At 37.6% G+C, this 27,994-nt stretch overlaps 2 protein-coding genes across 7 annotated transcripts; one reads left to right on the plus strand and one right to left on the minus strand.

Annotated features, from left to right (window-relative positions):
• Nucleotides 1-1,491: 1,491 nt before the first annotated feature.
• Nucleotides 1,492-20,858, minus strand: LOC136217242 (G-type lectin S-receptor-like serine/threonine-protein kinase At5g24080). The gene is made up of 6 exons (XM_066003844.1): nucleotides 20,637-20,858; nucleotides 5,347-5,621; nucleotides 3,347-4,644; nucleotides 2,969-3,149; nucleotides 2,246-2,699; nucleotides 1,492-2,038 (listed from the first exon to the last, which is right to left on the minus strand). The coding sequence occupies exons 1-6, from the start codon at nucleotides 20,856-20,858 to the stop codon at nucleotides 1,703-1,705; spliced, it is 2,766 nt and encodes a 921-aa protein (XP_065859916.1). The 3' UTR covers nucleotides 1,492-1,702.
• Nucleotides 20,501-27,746, plus strand: LOC136224485 (probable membrane-associated kinase regulator 6). 6 transcript variants are annotated; one of them, XM_066012866.1, is made up of 5 exons: nucleotides 20,501-20,858; nucleotides 22,779-22,858; nucleotides 23,062-23,621; nucleotides 26,374-27,298; nucleotides 27,408-27,746. In XM_066012866.1, the coding sequence occupies exons 4-5, from the start codon at nucleotides 26,638-26,640 to the stop codon at nucleotides 27,413-27,415; spliced, it is 669 nt and encodes a 222-aa protein (XP_065868938.1). In that variant the 5' UTR covers nucleotides 20,501-20,858; nucleotides 22,779-22,858; nucleotides 23,062-23,621; nucleotides 26,374-26,637; the 3' UTR covers nucleotides 27,416-27,746. The 6 variants fall into 6 exon arrangements, with proteins under 6 accessions (XP_065868938.1, XP_065868921.1, XP_065868913.1 ...); XM_066012849.1 differs by having other exon boundaries at nucleotides 23,074-23,621; XM_066012841.1 differs by lacking the exon at nucleotides 20,501-20,858 and adding an exon at nucleotides 21,501-22,050 and having other exon boundaries at nucleotides 23,074-23,621.
• The last annotated feature ends 248 nt before the right edge of the window (nucleotides 27,747-27,994 follow it).

Raw genomic sequence — 27,994 nt, forward strand, 5'->3', positions numbered from 1 at the left:
AGAACCAGACGATGTTCATGACCATAACGAACATAACCATGTGAACCTATACCGGGTTATGTTGATATCTGTGTGGAGTATATCACTGTTTACACAAACGGCAGAATAGTTCAAAGCATCGCGTCTACTAGTCAGCCAGTAAAGTAAATATACTCTCACAAGGGAAGGTTCAAGGCACATTAGCTACCTATCCTATGCAGATATCAGCTGTAGAAAGTTATCACCACATCCTAATCGTCTCGTTTCCAATTTCATTTATGTGGGGGATTGTTGGAAAATTTATATATATAAATGAAATTAGTATAAATTCCAACAGTCATCCTTGTTCATGAACAGTTGTGTTCATTCATGATTAGTCGTGTCAGTTCATGAACAGTCGCGTTCGTTCATGAATAGTCATGTTCATTCAAGAACAGACATGTCTATTCAAGTTCTATATATACATGATGGAGCTATCAGATTGTATATACTTTTGAAATATTATTCTCTGAAACATTTCTGCTATCTGTACCTGTTGTTTTGTTCTACTCCGGTGATAGCTATTATACACTCGGTAAGAGTTCGCTTGCGTAATCTGTTGTTTACTGTTCATGTTTTCTCGAAATACAAAGCATTAAAGTAATAAACTTTTGTTTAGACGAGAGTGAGAATGTGCAATATTTCCTACCCAAAAACGCACAACATGGCGCCAAGTTGATAAAAGAGACAGTTTAGTAAAATTGCCTTTATTGCGCCAAATTTTTTACCACAACATTGTGGCAACGATCATTATCGAAATTTATAAATAGGGCTAAATCAAACCGTATGAGAGGTAAATACCCCAGGTTACTAAAAATGGATTAAATTAGTATTTGATCTCCCTTCTATCCAAAATTCTTGGTTTTTAATCCGTGCTCCATTGTTTGGTAACATTAGCCATGCTCTATCCAAAATGTCCTTCTTTGCATCTAATTTATTATTTGGTTACACTTATCTAAAATTTGTGAAATCTCAACCATCCACATGGATGGTTGAGATTTCATAAATTTTAGATAGATCAGGGAAAAATTAACGAAATAATAGATGAGGGGTGAAAATAAATATGTTGAATAGATCATTAATCAAATGTTACTAAATAATACGTGAGGACAAAAAAAAACCCAAAATTTTGGATAAATTAAGCCTATCAAAAAATTAAAACCTAGAATTTGAATTTTAGTGTATTTAGTAAAAACATCACATAAAAGAGTATTTGATTGACCTCAAATTGAGTAGTTGGATTCTAATATTAAACAAAACAAAATAAAATCATTGTCAAATGTTAAATAAGTTTGTAGACTTTATGAATATTGGCCCTTCTCTGAAATTAGTAAAATATCCCAAATTTATAAAACAAATAAAAAAACTCTCCAACTCAAATAGGAGGCTAGACTTGATCTTTTCATTAATTAACAAATTCATTCAACTATTTTACAAAATTGAATTGAAACGGGCTGAGTTCTGTTAAAATATCTAAAGGGTTTTTAAAACTGTCAGAGCTTAATATCGCTTCCAACAACTAAAACTAAAATAATGGATCAAATTGGCTCCTAAAAATTGAGACGAGCCTACTTTAACCTAAAATATATTATTAACTTTTTAACTGAATTGCTATCTAAAACTCAATTTAAGCTAAATTGATCTCGTATGTTAATTATGGAGATCATTTTTTAATTCAATAAGGCTATCTAGGAGACATGGTAGAATAGCTACAAGTAGCATGAGTAAAAGTAGTATAATTAGTGAAGGAACTTGAATGATTAAATTGATTCTTCATGGCTCTGTAAACATGATCTAAACCTTCTTCAATCAATTCAACGACTGTTTGAGGCATTGGTGGTGTATTTATATCCATTGTTCCTTCTAACATTTTCACCACTTCTCCCATTGAAGGTCTCATAAAAACCTCATCTTGTATGCACCAAAATCCTACTTTTAATCCTCTCATAAGCTCTTCTTCTTCCACAGCTCCTTCCAGTCTTTTATCCACCGCTGTCATTGGCATCCCTTTCGTCATTGCCTAAAATTTATCATTAATGACTGTCAGTGACGGAACTAGAATCAAATACTTTGGATAGAAACAACTTAAGGGGGTTTTTATTACAAGCACCAGATTCTTAGAGGACCCAATACAAAATACGACATATAATATTTTATATTGGGGATCCTTATTTCTAGTTTACAGGAGATGATTAATTCTGAAGTTGCAAAATTGAAGAATTGTTACCTTAAAAGCCGAACCAGGATAAAAGAATTCTTCGGCATCAAAAGACATGTCAAGATTTCTACGGCCACCAATTATCTCCAAAAGCAGCATTCCATAGCTATAAACATCAGCCTTGACAGTAATAGGCCTATTGCTCACCCATTCTGGAGCTAAGTACCCTCTTGTTCCTCTTACCATTGTCACAACATGCGAGTGCTCTCTTCCCATCAGTTTTGCTAGTCCAAAATCTGATATTTTCGGACAGAAATGCTCGTCTAGTAAAATGTTCTCCGGTTTTATGTCGCAGTGTATTATCCGATCCCTACATTGCTCGTGGAAGTATGCAATTCCTTGTGCTGTAGCAATAGCTATATTGAACCGATTTGACCAATCTAGAAATTTATCTCGGATATTGTAGGAAGGAAATATCCATTTGTCTAATGATCCGTTTTTCATGAACTCGTAAACTAGAAGACTGCCCAAAAAATTGCACATTGTTAGTTTTATGTTTCCAAACACATTTAACAATATTACTATCATTTTGTCATTCAAAATACACAACCCTTAAAATGTCAAAACACGAAAATTTTGTTAGTATTTAGCGACAATTTTTCCAAAACAAAACATTAGAAAGTCTTTTATAACAAGATAAATTAAAGTAAAATTAACCGTTATTCCTAATATATATAACAAAATATTAATTAAAAAAAATGAGAAATTGTACTATAATTCTACTATAATTACCGGTGCGGTCCTTGGGAACAGTAGCCACAAAGACGAACCAGGTTCATGTGGTGCATAGAACCAATGGTGTTTACTTCAGTTATAAATTCCTTCTCCCCATGAGGTAAAACCTTGTCAAGTTTCTTTACAGCAATTAAACTCCCATCGGCCAGACTTCCTTTATACACACTTCCGAATCCTCCTACAATTTCATTTTAATTCAAAATTAACACGGTTAGTTATCTTACTAAACAATTAATGTCACTTGTATACATTTATTTCTTAGCAGCGCATACCGAAATCACCCGTGTCAGGGGTGGTTACCGGGGCCGGGAAGGCTCTTGTTTGTGCCCCTAGATATAAATTGTTCTGTTTTTTTATAGTTAATTAGATTATTACCTGTCCCTAGCAGCTCCGAGAAATTGGAGGTGCGAATTTGCAAACTCCGGTAGCTAAAACTCACTGGACCGCCTGAAAGAATCAAACTACTCTCGGAACTTTTCTTCAACCATCTTCTCCGATGAACATTGTAATACAATAATAAGCAGAGAAGACCGATCAACAATGTCATACTGAGTACTATCGGAATAACCAAAACCTTCTTTTTTCTACTTTCAGAGTCATCTTCATCCCCTTGGGAAGCGGAGAAGCCATTGGTTCTAACCTTGACGAACAATGTCGAACCAGTGTCTTCATATCCGCCGAAATCCAAGCTATTTAAAAGCCAGCAATAAGGCTTTTCATCATCAAGCCCATAAACAGAAGCTACACAATCACAATCTGATAAACAAGCATCACCACATTTAGTCACTGTTTCAATATCACTGTAATTCGCTATCACTGAGAAATCAGGAAAGTAGTAATTCGTTTGTTGAACCGCTGAAATCCCAATCTCAGATCTCGAATTGCATTTTCCGATCACCGGCGGGTTATTATCCGAGCATTGACCAGGTAGACATGTACACGAAGCATTAGTTTTGGTTTTCCCCAATTTACATATTCCGTTGCCGCAAACACCTGCAATGTCACAAGGATTTGAAACTGCTGCCCATTCGGGAACCCATTGACGAGATCCATTAACATCATTATCCCATCTGTATAATCTCAAATTGCCATTCGTTTCGAGGATTAATCTTCGAAGAACTGATAATCGAGTTGTTCGATTAGTAACCGGAGATAATCCGCTGTAATCGGCATCGTTTTTATACACATAAACAGCTCCATTTGATGATTCGCCGTACACAATCCCGAAACTCCCTCCTTCATCTAACACCGCAACCACATCGCCGGTGACATTTGAAATATCAGGTCCAGGCCAGTAAGAGTAATTGGCGTAGGAATCATATGATTCCGGCAAATTATATGTCAATGCGAGGTTAAGTGAAGTCGGTTGTTGTAACATTTTCAGGGAATAATAGCCGCCGCCGTGTGACGGCGATTTTTGGGAGGTTAATTCGAGAGAGACTGTTAAAGGTTGGTTTGGTAGAAGAGTGTCTGAAGGGTGTTGGAAACTTTGCCAGAGAGGGATGTTGGTGGTGTTAGTGTAGAGAATGAAGTTGCCTGATTCTGACATGAGTGCTGAATCTACGCCGGCGCCGGAGGTGTTTGACATCCATACGGTGGTGTCTCCGTCGATGAGGAGGAGGTTGCCGGTGGTGTCGAGGTGGAGTGATGCGTCTTTGGTGACCGGAGAGTTTCTATATATCATGAGATGATGATTGAGCAAAAAGGAAAGTGTTGACTTAAAGTCAATTCATTCATCATCTTATTTATATACCTGCAAAAGCTTTTGTAAAAACTATAGATGGAATTGACCTTCAACTCAAAAACCAATTACTACCATCTAATTTCATGCCAAGAGTTCCAAAATAGGCTTAATTTAGAAGTTTAAAATGGCAAGTTTATCTATTGTCACTTTCAATTTTAAAATAATTTATTACATATTTATAGTTGTCTTTAAAAACCTATTTCACATGTATAAGTGTGTGATAAGTTTTTAAAACCAACTATAAATATGTAATAAATTATTTTAAAAGTTCAAAATAACTTTACATTGAAGCATGTATTAAATATAATCCATCATTTTAAAATATTGAAATAATATTTAAAATATCAAAATAACTTATAAGAGGACCGTCAAGGATAGAACTACCACTACTTAAAAATATAATCAGCGGTTGGAGTGAGTTTTGTGCCATCGAATTCTAGGCTAGCTCGGCCCCTCCTTGTTCTTATAGTGGGAGGATACTGAGATGTTTGAGGTAAAAATACAAAACAATTGTGTTTTTTGTCAAAATATTTTTGGAGGTGTGGTATTTTTTTTTTTTTTTGTCGTCGTCCAAACGTCTTGGTTGAGAGTAAATTATTAGAAAGCATTATAGAAAATATAAATAGTTTACCTATTAGGTGACCAGACAACGGTTCGATCTCCGGGAAGGTCCGCAAACCAAATAGCAAGTTGAAATAGTTGAGGAGTGTCTTCAGCTTTAGTGAACCCAAGAGCGAAGGTGGCATTGTCCGATAGCCATGTTTCATCTTCTCTAGCCCACAATCTCGAACCCAAACCAATGTAGCTTGCAACTAAGTACTCACCAAGCCCAGCTAAAACCAGCAAACCAGAGAAAAAAAGAGCAGCCATGATAATGAGTGAGCTGATTATTAGTATTACTACAAACTAAAAAACAAAGCAGGTGTTGTTTATTTATTATGAGAGCTAAAGAATACAAATACAAGAGGAGGGTGATGTATGTACGGAAGAAAAAATAAGTGTACACGTGTAGAGTGGGTGGGTGAGCTAAACTTTGAAAACAGAGGCTCCAAATGGAATGGTCGGCGGCATAAATAGTCATAAAATTGGAAATTTGAGTCTCTCACCAATCCACAAAAGGCTTCTTGACACGTAACTGAACGCTATATATGTTCAGATAATTTTAACACTTTTATCCTCTGAAGCACGGACACGCCTGAACCCTAACGTATCCGGTGTCGGATACGGTTCCGACACGGAAACGGCCGGACACGCCAGGGACACCGTGTCAGGGCCGTTTCCGTAAATTGGAAAAATTGGACACGCGTATCCTTCACGGATACGCGTGTCCCGGAGAAAAAAACTCCGATTTGCTTCGATGCTGTATAAACTCCGATCGATCGATTGTTATTCCACAGGTATTTGAAGAATCAGAAAGTTTCTTATTCCCTGGTAAGCCAAAAACTTATCGATTCTAATTCCCTGGTAATACAGAAACTTATCGATTCTTATTCCCTGGTAAGCCAAAAACTTATCGATTCTAATTTAAAGCCATTAATGCAAAAAACTCTCAAACTTCTCCATTAAGAGTTTTATAATTTCGTTTATATGTATTTATTTAGTTATATTATAAAAAATCATATATAAAAATATATTTTTAATATTTATAAATGTGCCCCAATATTTTTATTATTTACACGTATCCCCCACGTATCCGTGTCCTGTATTTTATAGAAATGACGTTTCCCGTGTCCGTGTCCGTGTCGGATACCGTGTCGCGTGTCCGTGTCCGGGCAACATAGCTTTTATCAAATGCTGCCTGCAACTACTTATCAATTTTGAGAAGCAAATAATTGGTGTTAGGGCTGATAAAACCCAAACCGGATCAAAATAATCAACCGATTCGGTTTTTGAGTTCAGTTTTACAGTCGATTTAGTTCGGTTTTAATAATAAATTATCTATAATTTCAGTCGGTTCGGTTTTCATAAAATAAAATATTAAATTAACCGAACCGAATGATATAAATTCAATAAGTCCTTTATCAACGATTATACAATAATGTTTGTGAAATTTTCATAGAACTAAACCTGTTTTTAAAAACAATTGAATTTATTAAGTAATTTATTTTGAAAAAAATGTATATAATGTTTTATCAACAATACGTGTAATGTTTTCTGTATAAATAGTTGAAAATACATTTTTTTTAATTTAAAATAAGTTGAAACCAAAAACCGAACCAAATAATTCGATTCGTTTTTTTTATATTTAATCGATTAGGTTTGGTTTTTATTATTGTTTTGGTGCTTTGATTTTCGGTGAATTCGGTTTGGTTCGGGTTTTAAAATGAACCATCCAACATCCTAATGAGTGTTAAAAAATATACAATTAATAATTGAATAATTATTATATAAATTCGAATTCGATATTTATTAATTCTATACAACAACAACAACAAAGCCTTAGTCCCGAAATGATTCGGGATCGGCTAACATGAACCATCATATATAACCGTGAAATCAAGTCGGGTCAGCGACACAAATTCGCTCTCTCCACTTCATCCTATCCACTACCATATTTTCCTCAATTCCCAGTAAACTCATATCACTCTGGATCACCCTCCTCCAAGTTTACTTAGGTCTTCTCCTACCCCTCACCACTACATCCCTTTGCCACTCTTCGGTTCTCCTAACCGGCGCATCAAGCGCTCTACGTCACATGGCCAAACCACCTTAGTCGATTTTCTCTCATTTTATTCTCAATAGATGTGACCCCTACTTTTGTCCTAATTATTTCATTACTCATCCGATCCTTTCTCGTATGACCACACATCCATCTCAACATACGCATCTCCACCACCGACATCTTATGGATGTGGCAGTATTTCACTGCCCAACACTCCGTACCATATAACAATGCTGGTCTAATTGCCGTCCTGTAGAATTTTTCCTTCAATCTATTAGGCATGTCGGGGTCACAAAGGAAACCCGTAGCACTCTTCCACTTCGACCAACCAGCTTTAATCCTATGAGCAACATCTCCATCTACTTCTCCATCCGTTTGGATAATAGATCCTAAATACCAGAAGCAATTCGAGGCCTGAACAACTCTCCCATCTAGGGTGATTGTCCCTGCCTCCCTACTCCTATGGCCGCTAAACTTACACTCCAAATATTTTGTCTTACTTCGGCTCAACTTAAAGCCTCTAGATTCTAGAGTTTGTCTCCATAGTTCCAACTTCCTCTACACTCCTTCTTTCGTCTCATCAACCAACACAATATCATCTGCAAACAGCATGCACCATGGTATACCATCTTGGAGTGAACTTGTTAGTTCATCCATAACGATGGCAAAAAGAAATGGGCTTAGTGCGGAACCTTGATGCACTCCAATCGTAATAGGGAACTCTTCAGTCTTCTCAACACTAGTACGTACACTCGTGCATGCTCCCTCATACATGTCCTTTATGATGTCAATATATTTCCGCGAAATGCCTTTCCTTATCAAGGCCCACCAAAGTACTTCCCTTGGTACCTTATCATATGCTTTCTCCAAGTCAATGAAAATCATATGCAAGTCTTTATTCTTATTTCGATAGTGCTCCATTAATTGTCTCATTAGGTGGATGGCTTCCATAGTTGATCTTTCCGGCATAAAGCCAAACTGGTTTTCCGAGATCTTCACCGTCCTCCTTAGCCTTTGTTCGATCACTCGCTCCCAAAGTTTCATAGTGTGACTCATTAATTTGATTTCCCGATAGTTGGCACAATCTTGGACATCGCCTTTGTTCTTATACAAAGGGATTAAGATACTTTTCCTTCATTCTGATGGCATCTGATTGTTTCTTCAAATTTTGTTGAAGAACGTCGTCAACCATTCGATTCCTCTTTCTTCCAAACATCTCCAAATCTCAATAGGGATGCCATCCGGTCCTACTGCTTTCTTCAACTTCATCTTACTTAATGCCATTTTGACTTCACCCTTTTGAATTCTCCGCAGGCATTCATGATTTATCATATCGTGATGGATACTTATATCTCCAACATCTTGTCTGCGATGTCCATTAAATAAGTCATCAAAATAGGACCTCCATCGTTCCTTGATATCCTTATCTCCAACTAGGACTTTCTGGTCCACATCCTTCACACATTTAACTTTTCTGAGATCTCGCGTCTTCTTATCTCTCATCCGAGCAATTCTATATATGTCTCTTTCCCCTTCTTTCGTATCCAATCTTGTATACAGATCCCAATTCACCTTTGCTGTAGCATCTCGTATGACCTTCTTTACTTCCCTTTTAGCCTCTTTGTATTTTTCGTAGTTCTCGTCACTCCTACATTTCCCCAATATTTTATAGGATTCTCGCTTACTCTTTACTGCTTGTCGTACTTCTTCTGTCCACCAAGATGTGTCCTTACCCGGTGGCATGCTACCTTTAGATTCCCCTAGAACTTCCTTCGCTACTTCCCTTATACTATGCTCCATCTTAGTCCATATCGAATCTATATCTAAATCCATATTACAAGTCCAAATATCTTTTTTGGCCATCTCATCCACAAATTTTTGTTGATTCTCCCCTTGCATTTTCCACCACTTAATCCTAGTCTCCACTTGTGGTGTTCGTTTTCTCATACATCTCCTACTTCGAAAATCAAGCACCATTACTCTATGTTGGGTTGTCGTACTCTCACCAGGGATCACCTTACAATCAATATAACTCGTTCTCCAAGCACTCCTTACTAAGAAGAAGTCAATTTGGCTCGCATTACCACCACTCCGATAAGTCACTAAGTGGGATGTTCTCTTCATAAACCATGTGTTCATGATACTCAAGTCATAGGCTGATGCGAATTCCAAAATATCATTTCCTGCTTCATTCTTATCTCCAAAACCATACCCTCCATGAACACTCTCAAACCCATCTTGCCTAGAACCCACGTGTTCATTGAGATCACCCCCCAGTACCATTTTTTCATCCCTAGGAACCTATTGCACCACTTCCTCTAGGTCCTCCCAAAAAGCTTGTCTGATAGAGACATCTAATCCTATTTGTGGTGCATATGCACTAATGACATTCACAACCTCATCCCCCATCACTAGCTTAACACTCATAATTCTATCGCTCTTCCTAGACACCGCTACTACATCATCAATATACTCCCTATCAATAAGAATACCTACTCCATTTCTACCCTTATCATTTCCTGAGTACCAAAGCTTATAACCCCAAGGAGCTATCTCTCTAGCCTTGGCTCCAACCCACTTGGTTTCTTGTAGGCACATTATATTTATTCTCCTCATCTTCATAACATCTACAATTTCAGCTAATATTCCTGTCAAAGAACCTATGTTCCATGTCCCAAAGCGTAACCTACTACCCTTACCCCTACCCCTACCATTACCGTGGACTAGCTTATTTACCCGCAACCCTTGCATATTTGACACCACCCCCGGGTCTTGGGGTGGCGCGCCGCTTCGGGGCGACGACCTAGCAACCCTTGCACATTTATCACTACACCCGGGTCTAGGAAGTGCAGCGCGTCGCTGAGTAGGGAATGCCCCAACAGTATTTATAGTATGGTTCATGTCATAAGATGTGGCTAAGTTTTACGCTAGCCGCCACAAACCTACCGCAACCCTCCTACTTTGTCCGGACTTGGGACCGACTGTAAAGGCCACCAAGTGACCCTTTAAATTTATTAATTCTATGCTTATATTAATTCTTAATTCGAATTTAAATTCTATATTTTTAGAATTTCTATTACAGTAAAAGGATTTCCTAAATTAGAAAGGTTTGTTATTTTTGCTTAGAATTATTGTTGAGTTTGAAATAATAAATTATTTGGCATGTTAAGTATAGGTTGGATAAGATTAAATAACTTCAGTTTGAAACTGATATTCCTCTCATTCGTTTGTCAACAAACCGAAAGAAAGAGAAAATTGAGAAGCAGCCGTTTTTTCAAAATCTTTTTTGTCTTCTCAATAGATATGGCCTTCTCTTGAGACAGATCATCTTTTTTTAATTTAATTTCTATGGAATCAATTATTGCTATGTAGAAAACTATAAATCATTGATAAGTCCCTTTTATTTTGTTTCTTCCCTAATTTTTTATTGCTAAGTAGAAAACTATAAATCATTGAATATATATTCTGAAAAATAATAATATTAATGTTTTGTTTAAGTCAATTAATGGTTCTTTGATAATGTAGAAATTTATCATTTGGATCTTTGTTGCTTTGATATTTCAGTTTTTCCCCTACTCTTCTTTTTCTTCCGACTACTCACAACAAGGGCCAAGTTGCTTCTATCTAGTTGAGGAGGAAGAAGGAAGCTTGTCTTCATTTTTCATCCTCCCCTGTTTTTTTTTTCTGCTTTTGTTTGTTTCTAGTATTCTAGTTGTGTTTTCTGTTGGCTTGTACCAGTTTATTTTGTGCGGATCTGATATATTTTATCTGATCTCTGGATCCGTTTGAAGTGTATCTGTTGGTTAAGATCTTTGTTGGTGTAGCCATTTCTGTTGTAGCAAGTGCAGAAAAGGTAGATCTTATCTGTAGATCACTGGATCTACGAGATTGCAAAAGAAGGGACATAGATCCGAAGTTTCAGAATGGTTCCAAGGATGAAGATTGGACTACAGTTGTTCCACTGCGAATCTGGAGTTACGATAAATATATGATTCAATGGTTTTCTATGTTAGTTCTACCTTTAATGGTTTGTTTTGCTATTTTTAGTCATTTTCTTACCTGTGTGGTTCATGTATTAGGCTTAATCTATATGTATGTGAGTTTTTACTTCTTACTCTCTTCTCATTGTACTAGCAACCTTATTATCTAATGAAATTTAGCTTTTCCATCAAAAAAAAAAAAGAAATTTATCATTTGGTAAATATTTATGGATGAATATAACATTTTTGTAATAAGTTTTCATTAATTTTTTTTTTACAATCTATCACAGAGGCCTATTTCAATTTGTTTAGGAATTCAATCTTTAAATTCTTAAAATGGCTCCCAATTGGCTCGGCTCCTGCGGCTCCTGCTTTTATCACCGAGATCTTAACTGTCGTCTTCACTATTGATATCGCGTGGGAAAGGAGTTGGACCAAGTTATGGATTGAATCAGACTCATTGTACGTGGTGTATTTAATTAGGCAACACTCAACAGAGGTTCCCTGTGAGATTCAGCAACGATGGCTTAAATACTTGCACCAATGCTCAGAGATGGAGATTGGCATTACCCACATTTACAGAGAGGGGAATCGGGCCGCAGACGCCCTCCCCCTCTACGGAGTCACAACTGTTGAAACACCTTTCCACATGATTTTGATTTGACAAAATTATTTAAGTTAATCCATGATTAAGGCAATTAAATTTAGGAAAAATTACAAATCTGGGTCAAATGGGAGGTCCATTTACATATTAAACCCATTTACTAATTCTACTACATATCTAGACTGATTTTGTGCGACTTTTCAAAAATACCCTCAATATTTGCGCGGAGCTCGCCCCATCCCGTCCGACTTCGCATATTCACCCATATGCGAAGCCTGCGAAGTTAATGTTTTGATTTACTTAATGAATTTAGTTCGCATATGCGAAGCTGAAGTTTGTTTTGCTTGATGAATTTAGTTCGCATATGCGAATGCTGGATATGATTTGAAGCTAATACGCGAAGTGGTATATAACAAAAATTGGCAAACAACAACGGATTCGAACAAAATCATAACATTATCAAAATTTACAATAAGATTGCCACAATAACAACATTCAAATCATAACATTATCAAAATTTACAACAAGATTGCCACAATGAACTCTACTAACCAATCATTTTAAAGTGAAACTAACTAATCCGGTACCAAGATTACTCATCCGCTTCAAAATTGGCACCAGATTAAGTTAGGTCCACTTTGAAGATTGACACCATGGGATGGATGTGTCCCATGGTGCACCCCGAGATTGAGACAACCTCTCCTAACGAATCATTTCAGGAGTGAATGTGTCAATCTTGGGGAAGTTCATCCCTATACAGGAAGAAAAATCATCTTCCCTGCAGTCCAGTACGCCGCCTTCCAGAAAGGGATGTTACGTATTCAACCATCTACAGAAAAAATTAACTGTGTTAGTTATGAAAAAGGACGATTTTGGCTTCGCGAAATGAAAATTAGCGAAGCATGCGAATGTAAATGTGCAGGGGAAGAGGTGATTTTACTTCGCATATCGATTTTTTTGCGAAGTCTGCGAGGTCTGAAATGTGACTATCTACGTCGCATATCGATGCTTTCGCGAAGTCTGCGAGGTCTGAAACGTGAGGATCTATTCACAGACTTCGCGAACTAATCGATTCGCGAGGTAGATCCATACGTTTCAGACTCTTTCTCTTCGCAGAACTTCGCGAAATCATCAATTCACGAAGTAGATCATCACTTTCCAGGCTCGTTCTCTTCGCAAAGCTTAGCGAAACCATCGATTGCGAAGTGAATTCATGAAAAAACGCAGAAAAAAAACAGATACTTACATTTTTCGCCCCTTTCACCCCCAAAAGCGATAATAACAATATGATAACATGGGAAGAACGAAGGAAATAACGTAGAAAAACGATAATAACAATATGATAACATGGGAAGAACGAAGGAAATAACGTAGAAAAACCATTTCTTTGATGGTAACAAGAAGAAAAAAACCAAGCAACGAACAGGAAGATGAAAAACCATGACTTCGTTTTCTAGGGTTGGGAAGTTGCAGAATCAAGAGATGAAGAGGGGAAAAAGAGAAATTCATTGTGATTTTGACTAAATGGTGCAGATTTCGTGCAATTTAAAGGAAGAAAGGAAGATCAAAAGTCTTGAAATCATTAATGTTGGAGCAACTTTTCGCATAACCAAGGAGATAGAGGGAGCGACGATTCGCAAGTGGTGGAAGTGGGAAGGTCAGGGGTATTTTTGGAAAGTCACACAAAATCAGTCTAGATATGTAGTAGAATTAGTAAATGGGGTTAATATGTAAATGGGTCTCCCATTTGACCCAGTTTTGTAATTTTCCCTTAAATTTAAGTGCTTTGATTTAATTGTACTAATGTGTTTGTTCAATGTTGAGTATAATTATAAGTGAACATAAATAAAAAGTACGACAGAATGAAGTCAGCATGAGGCACAGAAGCTGAGTAGAACACGACTCAGCATAATAGAAGAAAAGTCTTCCTCAGAACAAACGATTGAAGACGAAGCTGACCGAAGAAGCTGAGTAGAACACGACTCAACATAATAGAAGAAAAGTCTTCTTCAGAGCAAACGCTTGAAGACGAAGCTGACCGAAGAAGCTGAGCAGAACGTGACTCAACCTCGCCAGAGACAAAGATCGAAGGCAACGTCTATTAGAGTCAAGCTGAGTGTTTATCAGGACAACGCCAATGATCCGTTAACTAAAAGACAAGATCCAACAGAGATCTGCGCCAATTCAGAAGCTTTGAAATTACGCAAGAAGACAGTTTCGAGACGCATGAGTCAACTGGCCTTTGGCTAAAAGATGAAACTGGAGCTAGAAGACGAACCTGGCGGAAGAAGACAAGACTGACGCCTGCTAAATTCAGACGACAGGATTGGCCTCCAAAACTGTATGCTGACCAGTGAATGACGCAAGAAGACCGTTTGGATTCAACGGATACATCCGAATTCAAATGATTGCAGCCTCAGAATTCACTATAAAAGGACAAGTTCTTCACTTGGATCCTTTGCCGAAATACAAAAGAGAAAAGCATACATACAAGCACATACAAACAAGAAAAGCAAGTACTTACACCCAAATCTTATTTCTGTGTAAAAGTCTAGATTGAATTTGTATTCATCTAAAGTGTTCTTCATCTAGAAAGAACAAATTTGTATCATTTGTAAAGATTGAGAGAGTGGTGCTGAGTACTCGGTTTTAGTACTCAGCGGTAGAGAAAAATCTGAGTGTTTGGTTATAGCGCTCAGTAGGGGTTGAGTAGACGAATAGAGGAAGGTACTCTTTCATACTCAATTGCTTGTAAACGGTTTGTGCTCTACCTTTAAAGAGCTCAGTATTGGATTGAAAAAGACCGGAAGGGGGACTGGACGTAGGCAGTGAGGCCGAACCAGGATAAGTCTGCTGAGTAATTTCTAACTCTTTCTCTCAATATATATATGTATGTGTTGCTTGCTTAAATTACTCAGGATATAAATTGTACAAGCTGACACTGAGTAATCAGAGTGCTGAGTTGGAAGCTGACCTAAGTGTTAATTCCCAACTCACAAGTAAAACGGTTCTAGTCAGCCTCTGACTAAAGCTGTCTTACATCTCTCTCGGCCGTGCTGACCAAAACTGAGTTAAATAATTTAAAGAATTGATTAAGTCAGCACAATTAAGCGAAAAAGTTACATTAGTTCCTAACCCCCCCTTGGAACTAATTACATGGGACCAACAACAACCTCTGGCATCTGTTGGTGGCCGTCATCCCCGACCTTTTGTCACTCTTTTGTTTTAGAAGATATTTGTAATGCTCCTCATTTTTGTTTTTGTTAATTTCATCTCTCTCTCTGTATGAAATTTTTTCCTTTTATTTGATTCCGGGTTTGCGGGTCTTAAGGGCTGATGTGCCAGCCTAGCTGGGATATCCCGCCCCCGGACTCGCTCGTCCACGGGGCCAATCCGAAGGTCTAGCCAATGACCCATGTGGCGCCGAGGTTTCCCTGAAGCTCGGCCAGCCAACACCATCCGAAGGGGTCTATCCCCTTTCAACCGAAGGCATCCCGTCAATTCATATATCCGTAATCCGTCCCGGAGGGGTTTCTCGTGGTTAAAACTCAATATATATATATATATATATATATATATATATATATATATATATATATATATATATAACTTGCACTATGAGCCCACCTAAAGTGTCCGCCAAGATTCCACCCGAACAGAGACATCCAGCTCCCTTCCCGAAGGCCGGATGCCCGACTCTCCTAGTCCCTAGTGGACTAGGGGTGGATCACTTAAACCAGTCCCGATAACTGGCCCAGGGGTTGGTGGAGATCCGACGCCTGAGACCCTGTCCCCCCTTATAGTGTTTCTTATGCCGACTCCACGCCTTCCGCCAATAGACACTCATATGTTCCATACGCCAGTCATCGATATTCTACCCCAGTCGACATAGTCGACGGGCCCGTTCTTCCCGCCGATGTTGCAATTCCTCGCTGAGGGCTTGGTCTTCCATAATTCTGCCGCAAACTTCCCCCAATGCATTTCCTACGCCAATGCCAACACCTTGGCCCAAGCCGCGGGCTGAGATTTGCCTACGGCCAAATCTCCGCCCGTGACATTCTCCCCCACTTGGATTATCAACGTCCTCGTTGATGGATTTGAAAGGATAACTTCACTCCTAACTTAGCACTTCGCTCAAATACCGCAGAAAAACTGATCCGATTTCAACTACCATCCCGCGACTTGCCAAATCTTCAACTGACGAAGAAATCTACCCGCTGCACTTGAAAGATTTCACTTCCGCAATAACAGCAAAAGAAAATTCATCAAAGTGCTTGAAATGTGAAAAATTTCTTTTACTATTATAATATCATTTTTTCAGAGTATTCCATATCTTATACGATTATATACTTTTATTCATGGTCCATATAGGGGTTATACTTATATTAATGGCCCTTATGGGTCCATTCCCCCTCCCCCACTTGGGGTATCGCTATCCCCAGCGATAGGGAGAAAGGGGTTTGGAACACCAATGACAAACCCGAATACCAACTTGCTCCCAAACCAAATTATCTTGACTAAACAATCTGCAACGACTGAATCAAATGTCCAACCACCGAATTAAATTCCCAATTGACATTATGATTCCCAACTACCGACCCACTTCTCAACAGCCAGCTGACTCAAGACATGCCCTTGATTGTTGCTTGATCGCATTCTCGATGATTGTCGACGAACACAACTTCACGATCGCTTTGCTAACAACATCTTGCAAAAAAACCACTGACACACCATATTATTTGAAAAAGTTTTGTGTATGTTGGTATTCTAATAGATGATTAAATACAAACTACACAATTGAAGTACGAACACCAAAGATAATAAAGAAAATAATTCATCAAGAAAATATCATAACCCCACATTATACGCGAATTAACTGAAAAACTTATACGGTCATTTGAATATTGAAATACTGCAATTTACCAACTTTCGGTCTTTCCTGTTGTTCTTCGGTCCTCTTTCCCACTCCCACAATTCACCTGGAAAATGGGGCATTTTTCCACCGAAGGATTTCACTTCACCCCCCGCTTGACTCTTTAACTCCAACTTCCGATATTTGGGTCGCTTCGTCCTTTCTCCTTGTAATGGATTTGCAGTAGAAGGTACCACCCCTATCCATGCTTTGACTCCGGAAGTTTTGTCATCCGAGGCGATTGTTCTACCGATACCGCCATCATAAATTATGAATGGGATTCTTTATTTTCTCGCAAATGGAAAGTCAACTTGCTTGAACATTGCCACCGCTTGCATAAACTTGATGCTCGCCAATTCGATACCCCGCCATTACCACCTGACATGATGATTTGTCACACTATTCCGCTTACTTTAATTGATGCCTTAGGTTCAATGATTACTCCTTGTTGAGTTTGAATGAATGCACGATCCTGGGTTAGACTTTGCTTTCGCTCATCAGAAGGCTTCAACTTATGGGTTCTCTCAAAGCTCAAATCAGCACCTTAATATCTGCACCAAAACACACACGTCCGATTCGTATATGAGATGTTTTGGGCGTCCCCTCCATAGAGCTCATTAAAAACCCGAACAAGACCTATGAATTATCTCGGACGTCCCCTCGATACATTCATACTCGCACAAAAAGGGTTCTCGCAACCTTGATTCCAAAAAGGCCGCCGCCTATATATTCACAAGTTGGCCCCCGCCAATAAATTACTCAAGTAATCACGGCTAGTTTCACAATATTTCCACTTTTCCATCTGGGCCCCGGGGCATTAAAATCCACACATTCCGTTATAGGACCACCTTGGGTCAACCAAGTTCACGCAACATGATTTCATGACTTTCTTAGGTCAAATATAAGCTTTCGAACATTTATTCACATAAGGCCCTACGAGGCCACTGAATATCCCACTCGAATATTCTACCTGATTCCCATGATCACTTCCAAAGTCTATCTTTCGATAGACAGGGCAATAATGCCAATTTGATATTTACATTGTTCATATTAGGGCCAGTTTCCACCGTATGGATAGTTTCCAATTAATCCTTAACTCTTTAAAAGGTTGCGAGAACCCTTTTTGTGCGACTATGAATGTATCGAGGGGACGTTCGAGATAATTCATAGGTCTTATCCGGGTTTGTAATGAGCTCTGTGGAGGGGACATCCAAAACATCTCATATACGAACTGGACGTCCCCGCCAATAAATTACTCGAGTGATCACGACCAGTTTCACAATATTTCCACTTTTCCATCTGGGCCCCGGGGCATTAAAATCCACGCATTCCGTTATAGGACCACCTTGGGTCAACCAAGTTCACGCAATATGATTTCACGACATTCTTAGGTCAAATATAAGCTTTTGAACATTTATTCACATAATACCCTATGAGGCCACTGAATATCCCACTCGAATATTCTACCCGATTCCCACGATCACTTCCGAAGTCTATCTTTCGATAGACAGGGCAATAATGCCAATTTGATATTTACATTGTTCATATTAAGGTCAGTTTCCATCGTATGGATAGTTTCCAATTAATCCGTAACTCTTTAACGAGTTTTTCCTATTACCTGAGAAGGCACAAGCAATTCTCCATTGAATCCTGGTAGGCCGAAATTCGGACTACCCCAGACTAATCCTACTTCATCAAACTAGGACCTAACAGTTAATTCTTGCGACACTTCATCTCAACCCGATCTTCGCAATTTTACTTTTCGTTTTCCGCAATTTTACTTTCCTAAAATCCGCCTACGGACTCTCCCCCACTTAAAGGGGTAGTATCTCGTATCATTTTACAACCCACAAACGTAGCCTACAACCGTAGGGAAAATTATTCGTTCGCTTTGTGACATTCACAACCGTTAACTATCTCAATTCCCGTTTGTCATTTTCTCATTCCCACAAGTCGGTCGGTAGTTGGGAATCGTAATGTCAGTTGGGAATTTGATTCGGTGGTTGGACATTTGATTCAGTCGCTGCAGATTGTTTAGTCAAGAGAATTTGGTTTGGCAGAAAGTTGGTATTCGGGTTTGTCATCGGTGTTCCAAACCCCTTTCTCCCATATCGCTGGGGACAGCGATACCCCAAGTGGGGGAGTGGGAATGAACCCGTAAAGGCCATGAATATAAGTATAATATAAGCATAATCCCTATATGGACCATGAATACAAGTATATAATCGTATAAGATATAGAATACTTTGAAAAAAGGGTATTAGAATAGTAGAAGAAATTTTTCGCATTTCAAGCACTTCGATGAATTTTCTTTTACTGTTATTGCGGAATTGAAATCTTTCAGGTGCAATGGGTAGATTTCTTTGTCAGTTGAAGATTTGGCAAGTCGCGAGATGGTAATTGAAATCAGATCAATTTTTCTGCGGTATTCGAGCGGATTTCTGAGTTAGGAGTGAAGTTCTCCTTTCAAATCCATCAATGAGGACGTTGATAATCCAAGTGGGGGAGAATGTCACGGGTGGAGATTTGACCGTAGGCAAATCTCAGCCCGTGGCTTGGGCCAAGGCGTTGGCATTGGCATAGGAAAGGCATCGGGGGAAGATTTGCGGCAAAATTATGGAAGACCCAGCCCTCGGCTAGGAATTACGGCAACGGCGGGAAGAACGGGCCTGTCGACTATGTCGACTGGGGGAGAATATCGACGAGTGGCGTATGGAACATATGAGTGTCTACTGGCGGAAGGCGTGTAGTCGGCATAAGAAACACTATAGGGGAGACATGGTCTCAGGCGTCGGATCTCCGTCAACCCCTGGGCTAGTTATCGGGACTGGTTTAAGTGATCCACCCTAGTCCACTAGGGACTAAGAGAGTCGGACATCCGGCCTTCGGGAAGGGAGACAAATGTCTCTGTTCGGGTGGAATCCCGGTGGACACTTTGGGTGGGCCCATAGTGCGAGTTAAATATATGTCGAGATTTAACCACGATAATTTATTCAAAAAAAATTCTTACAATGGCTATTAGCAAATATTTGTGGTTAGAATGTTACAGGCGCCAATCCTTCTGCGAACTTAACGTTTCAATTTCAAGTGAAACCTCAATGTTGGTAGGAAAGATAATGGATAGAGTATCCGTGGGTAGTACAAATCTCATACCCTTACTCCGTTTATTTTTTAATTACTCGTATCTGTAACATTACCATAATATGTATACTTTTTGCATCCCATACCTTTCTCATTTAATTCACGGGTACCCGCAGATATCCTTATCCGTTAAAAATGAATACATAAAATAAAAAATATTACAAATTTAACAAAGTATAAATTTAATAAATCATCAATGTAAGAGTTGAACAAATTAAATTTTAATCAATAAGAATAAAGTAGTTTAGTGATATCATTCAATGGTTGAAAAACAAAAGTTCGGGAGTGTGAATCCCACGTCTTATATTTAAACAACAATATCTTTTAATATGTGTAAAAAATTTATAGTGGGTACGGGTACTTTGAAGGGTATTCTCATACCCATTCCGTACCCGTCATAGATAACAATTTTGATATCGTATCCGTCCTTAGAAAGGGAATAGATAGTTACATTAGGATCGGATCCTGCGGATACGTATCCTTAGACGTGGGTGCGCTTGACGACGTGGTTTCCTACTAGGAAGCGATAAAACACAAAATCAATTTCTTCGAGAGCTTTGAGCTTCCTCGGTCCATCTTTCTCCAATTTGTATTTGATTGATCTCCCAGTCCAGTCACATACAAATTTCCCCAAAATGTTGCTTTCATTACTCCCTGGGATCTCCGAATTCCAGCCAATCTGCACTCCCACTGCCACGATACCATTGGCATTGTCAAGTTTCTCTTGCCACTTTTGCTGGCGCGCCCCTTCGCAGCTGGATGAAGGGTTTTGAAGTCTGCAAGAACACCATTTCCACTTAATCGAAGTTCTTATGTTACTGCTTCTCTCCTTCTCCCCCTTCATGTGCGTTATTATCCATATTCCAATTTTTTTTTTCCTTTTTGTATTTGCGTGATTCATATATTGTGTGTTTAATTTAGATAAGGACTAATTGCTTGAATTGGCGACATCTCTGAGGAAAATTCTGCTTAATTTACATTGTGGTTTATCAGTTGTATGCTTTCTTTGTTTACTATTATTTGAATTTTTCATATTACTCTGTACAATTGAGCATCTCTGTGCTTTTAGAAGGATGATGCCTCGCCAGGAATTTCCGCAATTCCTGTAATGAGATCAATCACATTTAGAGAATAAAAGTTAAGAGGCGGCGTTTTCTTTGTTTATATAATTTCGTTCTCAGTGTGCGTGAATCCCTTCCGTTTTGAAGACATGCTGTTTTCATTTTAATCACACTTAAGCTATTTTGTACCTGTAAACAACTAATCATGATCGTTTGGATGAGCGAGTATATTGATGGTTTATTATTCTTCATGCTAGTTGTGAATATAGGCAAAAAGCATCCATGATCATTTTGATTTCGTTGGATTTTCTGTGGATTGAGTTGAACCCCTAATCTTTCATTTCAATACATTAAGTAACTGATCTTTTTATTTTCCCCCCTGTGACCATAAAAATCAAGTTTGAATATATAACTCCTTTAATAAAGCATTATTAATTTCATATGCATTTCAAATTTGCTTTTTTTTTTTTAAAACTGTATGTTTGATTTTTCTATAAAGAAACTGGAAAAACTTATTTTGAATTGTAAAAGATATAATTCCAAAAGCATATGATTAGTGATGTTTAAAAAAAAAACTAAATTAAATGTTCATAGTTAACTAATTGCGCAAGCAAGGTTTAACGTGACAAAAATAAGAAAAAGATAAGGGGTCTCTTGAAATAAAAGATAGTGTCTCCATCCCCCAAAATTGGAATGATCAGGGTCTTAGGATGCTTTTTTTTTTTTACCAATTTTTTAGTATGGAAGTATGGAACGTTGGAGGGTCCCATGGACAGCAAAGCCAATTTATCTGGTGAATTAATTAACATTTGCAGACTGGATAAATTTTCTCCTGCTGACTGCTTATTGACTTTTCCAAGTTCCTATCCTGATCTCTAGGAATCTTCTAATTCTTGGTCTAGAGGTCTTACCGAAGAGACACCTTTGCAGTGTTCAATACATTGGATATATATGGGGGATGTAAGAGTGATGCAGGTTTGTAGCTTGATTTATAGTGAGTAGACATCTCATATTTTTACTCATGCTTAAATTCTCATGAAAGTGCTACAAATAAGCATAAAAAATAGTTGGTTTTGCTTTCATTTGAAGAAAAAAGAAGACCCAGGTTTGAGTTTTCTAACCTTTTCGATGCAAGATTTAGATGCATTCTTGATTTGAAGCAAGCAAGTTTGTCAGCGCCGTATTTTACTGTAGGTACAGTTTTTATGTGGTAAATACTTAATACGTATCTTATTGGAATAAGTTGATGAAAATAGGCGAAGCTGGTTGCTAGTTTTTCACGTGAGTCATTTCTTTCCCCTTCTTTAGGAGGGAGTAAATCTTATTAGCTTGATACTATGAACATCGCTGTAGACCCTGTTTAGAGCATGCAGTTGATTTTGAATGATGAATTCTTTATATATTAAGGTTAAAAGGAAACTTGAACTTATATTTGACACCCAAATCAAGAGTTGATAGACTGGAGCAAAGCTGTATTATTTTGAATGGTCGAGCATCTAATACTGACAAATGGGATTCCAGGACTCTAAATGGAGCCTCTTAAATTTTACAGCTTATGCAAGATCTGGATACATTCGATGGTCAAGACATCTAGTTTTTCCAGTGTTTCTGCAGTACAGTTTTAGTGCCGCTCTGTAAACTAGATTAACTTAAAATCCAAATTTCCACCTGTAACTTTGATACTGTTCCTATTTGGTCCACAGCTTTCAATTTAAAATTTACCATTGTGACAATGGATACTGCATATTGGTGGAATAGCGTTGCTTGAAGAGATGGAATCAAGGTATAAAATTACATTTGATTTCTCTTGTCTAAATGAACATCCACAGATGCATCTTACAGTACTTTTTTTACGTGGTTATAATTTGGATTTCAGTAATTATCTTATTGATTGCAAGAATGAGGAGCATATTTTTTGGCAATTCAGGATATATTACTTTGGATTTCACACTCTGGTTGGTAGGATGTTTGATAATTAATCGGTAGCTCACACTGCAGGGTTCAGAAAAGCAAAATTTAGCACTCAAGCTATGTACGAGATGAAGGTCTAGCTGGGAATGCCCATTCTTGCATGCAAGATTTATCCCCTCCTCCAGACATGTTGCTTCAGAGTGCTTCATGTTTAATCTCATCTACTGGCTCTCTTAGATGAAACTGGAATTGTTGCTTATTTATTCCTATACCAATGTCTGTCACTGAGCGATCAACTGTCACATGGGACTCAATGGCAATCACCCTCGCTGTTGTTGTACTTTCAACTTTTCTTCCCCCATGTTGGAGGAGATTGTATTTTGCGGGTTCCTTTTCTCTTATTTAACCAGATAAAAGGATGCATGGTGCTCGATTTTGTTGAGCTCAATGGCGTTTTCCGTGGCTCATTTCAATATCGAAAGGATTCCATCACTTGTTTTTCTTGGAGTGGTGATTGGTACTCTCTTTACCCAATCAGGGAACCTGTTCCACCGATGCTATTGCACAGCCTCTGGAAAGCCTTTGTATTCTTTCACCTCATGAAATGATAGTTACACTGTGTTGTTCTGAATCAGGTATTCTCACATCACTTTTCCAACTTTATATGATGCTTCCATTTGCTATGGTCTATGAGCTACCACGAATCGCGTATTGAATGTATTCGTAAAGATCGTCTAACCTTTCTAATTCAAGCAATTGTAAAAAACCAAAAAGACCTATGTATCTGGCCAATTCTAGCTTTTTTTGGTGGGAACTCTCTTGAATCAAAACTTTAGTGCTTCTTAGTAGCAGAACCCAACCACCATAGGCTACTCTTTTTCTTTTACCATTTATGAAAAACTAATAGGACTTGCAGTCTAGATTATTTGATTGGATGCACTTTGCAAGTAGGAACTTTTATGCAGAACAGAATAGATAATTCAGTTTCTTATGTAGTTAGTTCTATGTTAATTATGTGTTTCTCTTATGAGTTTACCTACTTTTCCAAGTTTAATAGAAACTTCCACTTTAAGCATCTGTTTGGAATTTAACTGCTCCGCTGAACTTTATGAGCTCTAGCAATTGTTTAAAGTACTATAGGGATTCCATTGGGGGGACCAATTTGAATTCACTTTCTAATTTTGGCTTTTGTCCCACAAACTTTGGTCATTGTCCATTTCATTCTCCGACATCCCTGGGGGACCCTTGTCTGCTTTTTCTGTTTTTTTAAGATTGTATTCAAACAATTATACTAGTTATGGTTTCAATGAAAAGGACAATTCTTTCTTAAACATTTAAGTTTTCAGAAGATTCCAACTTACCACCACTCGGACTGTTAGTGGATGTAAAAGCCTGAAATTTCTACACCAAAAGAAGTTCACTTGATATTTTCTCCTCCATTTTCTGCTCTGGAATATTGATTAATTTATCCCAGGATAAAATTTGTTGTATAAGATTGGCTAGCATTTGATATTATCTGTTTTCTGTAATGAGTTTAAAACTGGTTTTACGCCATAATGAATTAAGAACTGTCGTTCAAAATGTGGTAATTCATAATCTGTGGTTTCAATCATTAGCGAACTTATTTTATTAAACATTGTTTGAATTTGATGGTTTGGTGTTTTAACTTGAGGATGTGACAGCTGACTTAATAACTTGTCATTAAGTACTCTTGCCAAGTCAACAAAAGTTAACGAGGTTATTACATTTTATCAATTTGTTAAGGGCCTAACTACAAATGGTTAATTTTTGTCACATTTCGCATTTTGAACCATAGTTCTTGATTAATTATTGCATGAAAAGTCAAAATGTGCATATGAGTATTACTTAAATTTGGGAGGAACATTTACCTACATAAATTGATAGATGTTTTATAATGTCAGATCGTTGACACAGCCAGTTTTAGGCTGCTGGTGGTGCAAAAGTAAACTAAGTCCATATGGGACTGGCTTATTATTATTTTTTTTTGCCCAAGTAAAACAATGTTTTTTAATCTGCTCTACCCAGACTACAACGATGTCGTTTTGGTCCTGATCTGGACAAAAGTAAAATAAAATGCCCAACCTATAAAGACCTGAGCATCTATTTCTTCATTTGCTGGGAGTTCAATTTACACCGCCAACAGATGAAATTGCACAGCTTGGGCAGGATAGAATCACCCCTCTCAGAGGTGGTACTCCATGGCCGAAGGTGCGACAAAATCCTATTGTCTCCCTCTACCTCCCCCTAAGCTAACCTTTTCATGAATATGAAACTAAACTCAATTCCTTCACAAATTTTGTAGTGTAACTAGGAGTATAAAATTTAGGAAGGATGAGGATCATAGGTACCTACTCCCACTTATGAATGTCCTTTGGTTGTGATATTTGGAGCAGGATTTGATATTATACATTATATTATCCTAAAATAAACTAGTTTATCATTTAATTTGAACCTTGTGCTACTAGAGCAGTTAGGAAGTTAACATTGGAATGATGAAATCATGTAAAGATTGAGACAAAATTAAAGTTAGTGAAGTAAGATCAACAATTTTGTCTAGAATAAAAAAAACATTCAAAAGCATGGGATTGGTTGTATTATCTTCCTTTATCCTAGCTTGAATAAACAATTAGATTGTGCATGAATCTTGCACTGACAGCCTACCTATAACTTAGGGTAAATTACATCCATGGTCCCTAAACTTTATTTTTTAACAGAAAAATCCTTAAACTTTATATTATTCTAACATTAAAGTCAAAATCAACAAAAATCCGTAAAAAACATTTACGAAATGATGACCTGAACAAATATGACTACATCATTGCCTCTTCTTTTATAAATGTCACTTTAAATTATGGTCAAACATCTATTCTATCCTCATCGTTTCGTTAATTTGGACTTTAGTACAGTAGAACCTCTATATAGGAATACTCTACATTAGAATAACCTCCCAATTGTTATACAAAAGTTTGGTCCCAAGTGCTCAGAGTCTTTGTTATACCAACCTCTATATAGGAATAACCTCCCAATTGTTATACAAATAGTCCGGTCCCAAGTGTATTCCTATATAGAGGTTTTACTGTATTACACTAGTGTAGTACTAGTGACGTTATAATTCAAGAGCGATGAATGTAATTTACCCTAGTAACTTGCCATAAACATATTTGAAAGTCTATGGCTTAGTTTCTTCTTTCATCTTTTTTTTTTTGGTGTTTGTGTCCTCTGTTATGAGTTGTTTATAATGATCACTGAATATGCATGGAACTTTTTCTACTTTTACTTTTTAATTGCTTGTAGTGTAAAGAGAAACCAAACCATCTTCTTTTTTTGAAGTTTGGGAAATATATTTAAATATGAATAAAATGACAGGTGGGGTAAAAGATTGATGCAACAGAGAATGATGGGTGCTTGTGGGGTAACAGAGTTCTGTTTTTTCTCTTAATTTCTAAATTTCATGTATTAAAATTCCTTGTCTCTTGCCAGACACCACATACCCAATTGTTTACAAAGATGATATAATATATTCTTCTATATATATATATAGATATATGTGTATTTTAGAGATATATTTGCTAGGTGGAGATCCTTTGTTATTGTAGAAACCTTTGTCTATTCTCTTCTTCTTCTTCATCCATGGAAACTTCACAACCTCTTTCTATTGAGAGCTTTTCATATAGCTGGCTTGTGAATCTAAAACCATCTCTTGAAAGTTTAGACAGTTCCTTTAGAGCTTCTCTTGATGCATCCGATGAGGCTTCCTTCATCGAGATGGACCCGAAAATGCCACCATCTAAGAGGTTCTTTAGTAATTCTCAGGATTTTAAATTTGACTTCCCCATTTCACAAGCCCCTCTCGATTGTGTTCATGCTGATGAGCTCTTTTCAAATGGTTATGTCATGCCTTTCTTTGTTGATCCATTGAAAATCGAAGCCTACGATGTTTCAGATTCATCCTCACAACAACTTAATCCTGCATCTTCACATACACCAAAAGCTGTGTCGGGCCAGAAACTCCGGTGTTCGTCGTTGAGACGGTGTAGAACATTGTCGAAACAGATGTTTCGCAAGTATTTCCGGTTTCTTAAACCGTTGTACCGGAGAATTCGGGGTCAACGGCCGAGTTGCAGAAGTGGTGATATGGATACAAATGTTAAGGTAGTGAAGACATGGTTATATTCTGCTGAAACATCTCCGAGAATTAGTGTAGCTTATTCTGTTGATGATTGTTGGAGGAGGTCTTGTGATTCTGACAGCTCAATTTATGAAGCTGTTCTTCATTGCAAGAAATCAATTGGTGAGTTTATCTTAATTGACATGATTAATATTGAATTATGAGACATAATTGCAGCATAATTATTTGATTAGTGTGTTGTTCTCATGATTTATGGCCTTGTTAATTTCAGGGAAATGAATGAAGAAAAGGTTAACAGAAGGAAAAAGAAAAGAGCAATTAATGTTGATATTCACATGGGAAGGAAGACAGAAAAGGAAAGGAATAAAGAAAGATGAGCAGCCACTTGTTTTTTCCTTCTCTTTTGTAATTTTCCTCTCAGGATAACGTTAATTAAAGCTCCGAATACAACTTCTTTTTACGTTTTCCGGTAACCAGTGAATGCTGAAACTCTCGTGGCCCCTTAATCAGTGACTGACCACTTGTTTTTTAGGATAACGTTAAATTTTGTTATTTTGAGAGAGAAAAAAAATTGAAGACAAATTTCAGTTTTGTTTTTATATTTTTTTCTCATATATTCTCTCCTTGCTTTAATTATATGTGTACAGTTTTTGTTTAATGGAATAGGATTAATTTATTCATTTGCATATCTCAATTATTTCACAAGTAGTTGATCCTAGTGTTGGGGTTTAGAATCCTACTGTGTTGCTGAAGAATTTTAATCTCCACGTCTCTAACATGTTCATTTAATTTAAGTATATAAATGTTTGCCTTTCAATTATTAAAACCTATGATTGAAATTCCGCATAATCAATATGA

The sequence above is a fragment of the Euphorbia lathyris genome, chromosome 1 (genome assembly GCF_963576675.1).
Source record: "Euphorbia lathyris chromosome 1, ddEupLath1.1, whole genome shotgun sequence".
NCBI lineage: Eukaryota > Viridiplantae > Streptophyta > Magnoliopsida > Malpighiales > Euphorbiaceae > Euphorbia > Euphorbia lathyris.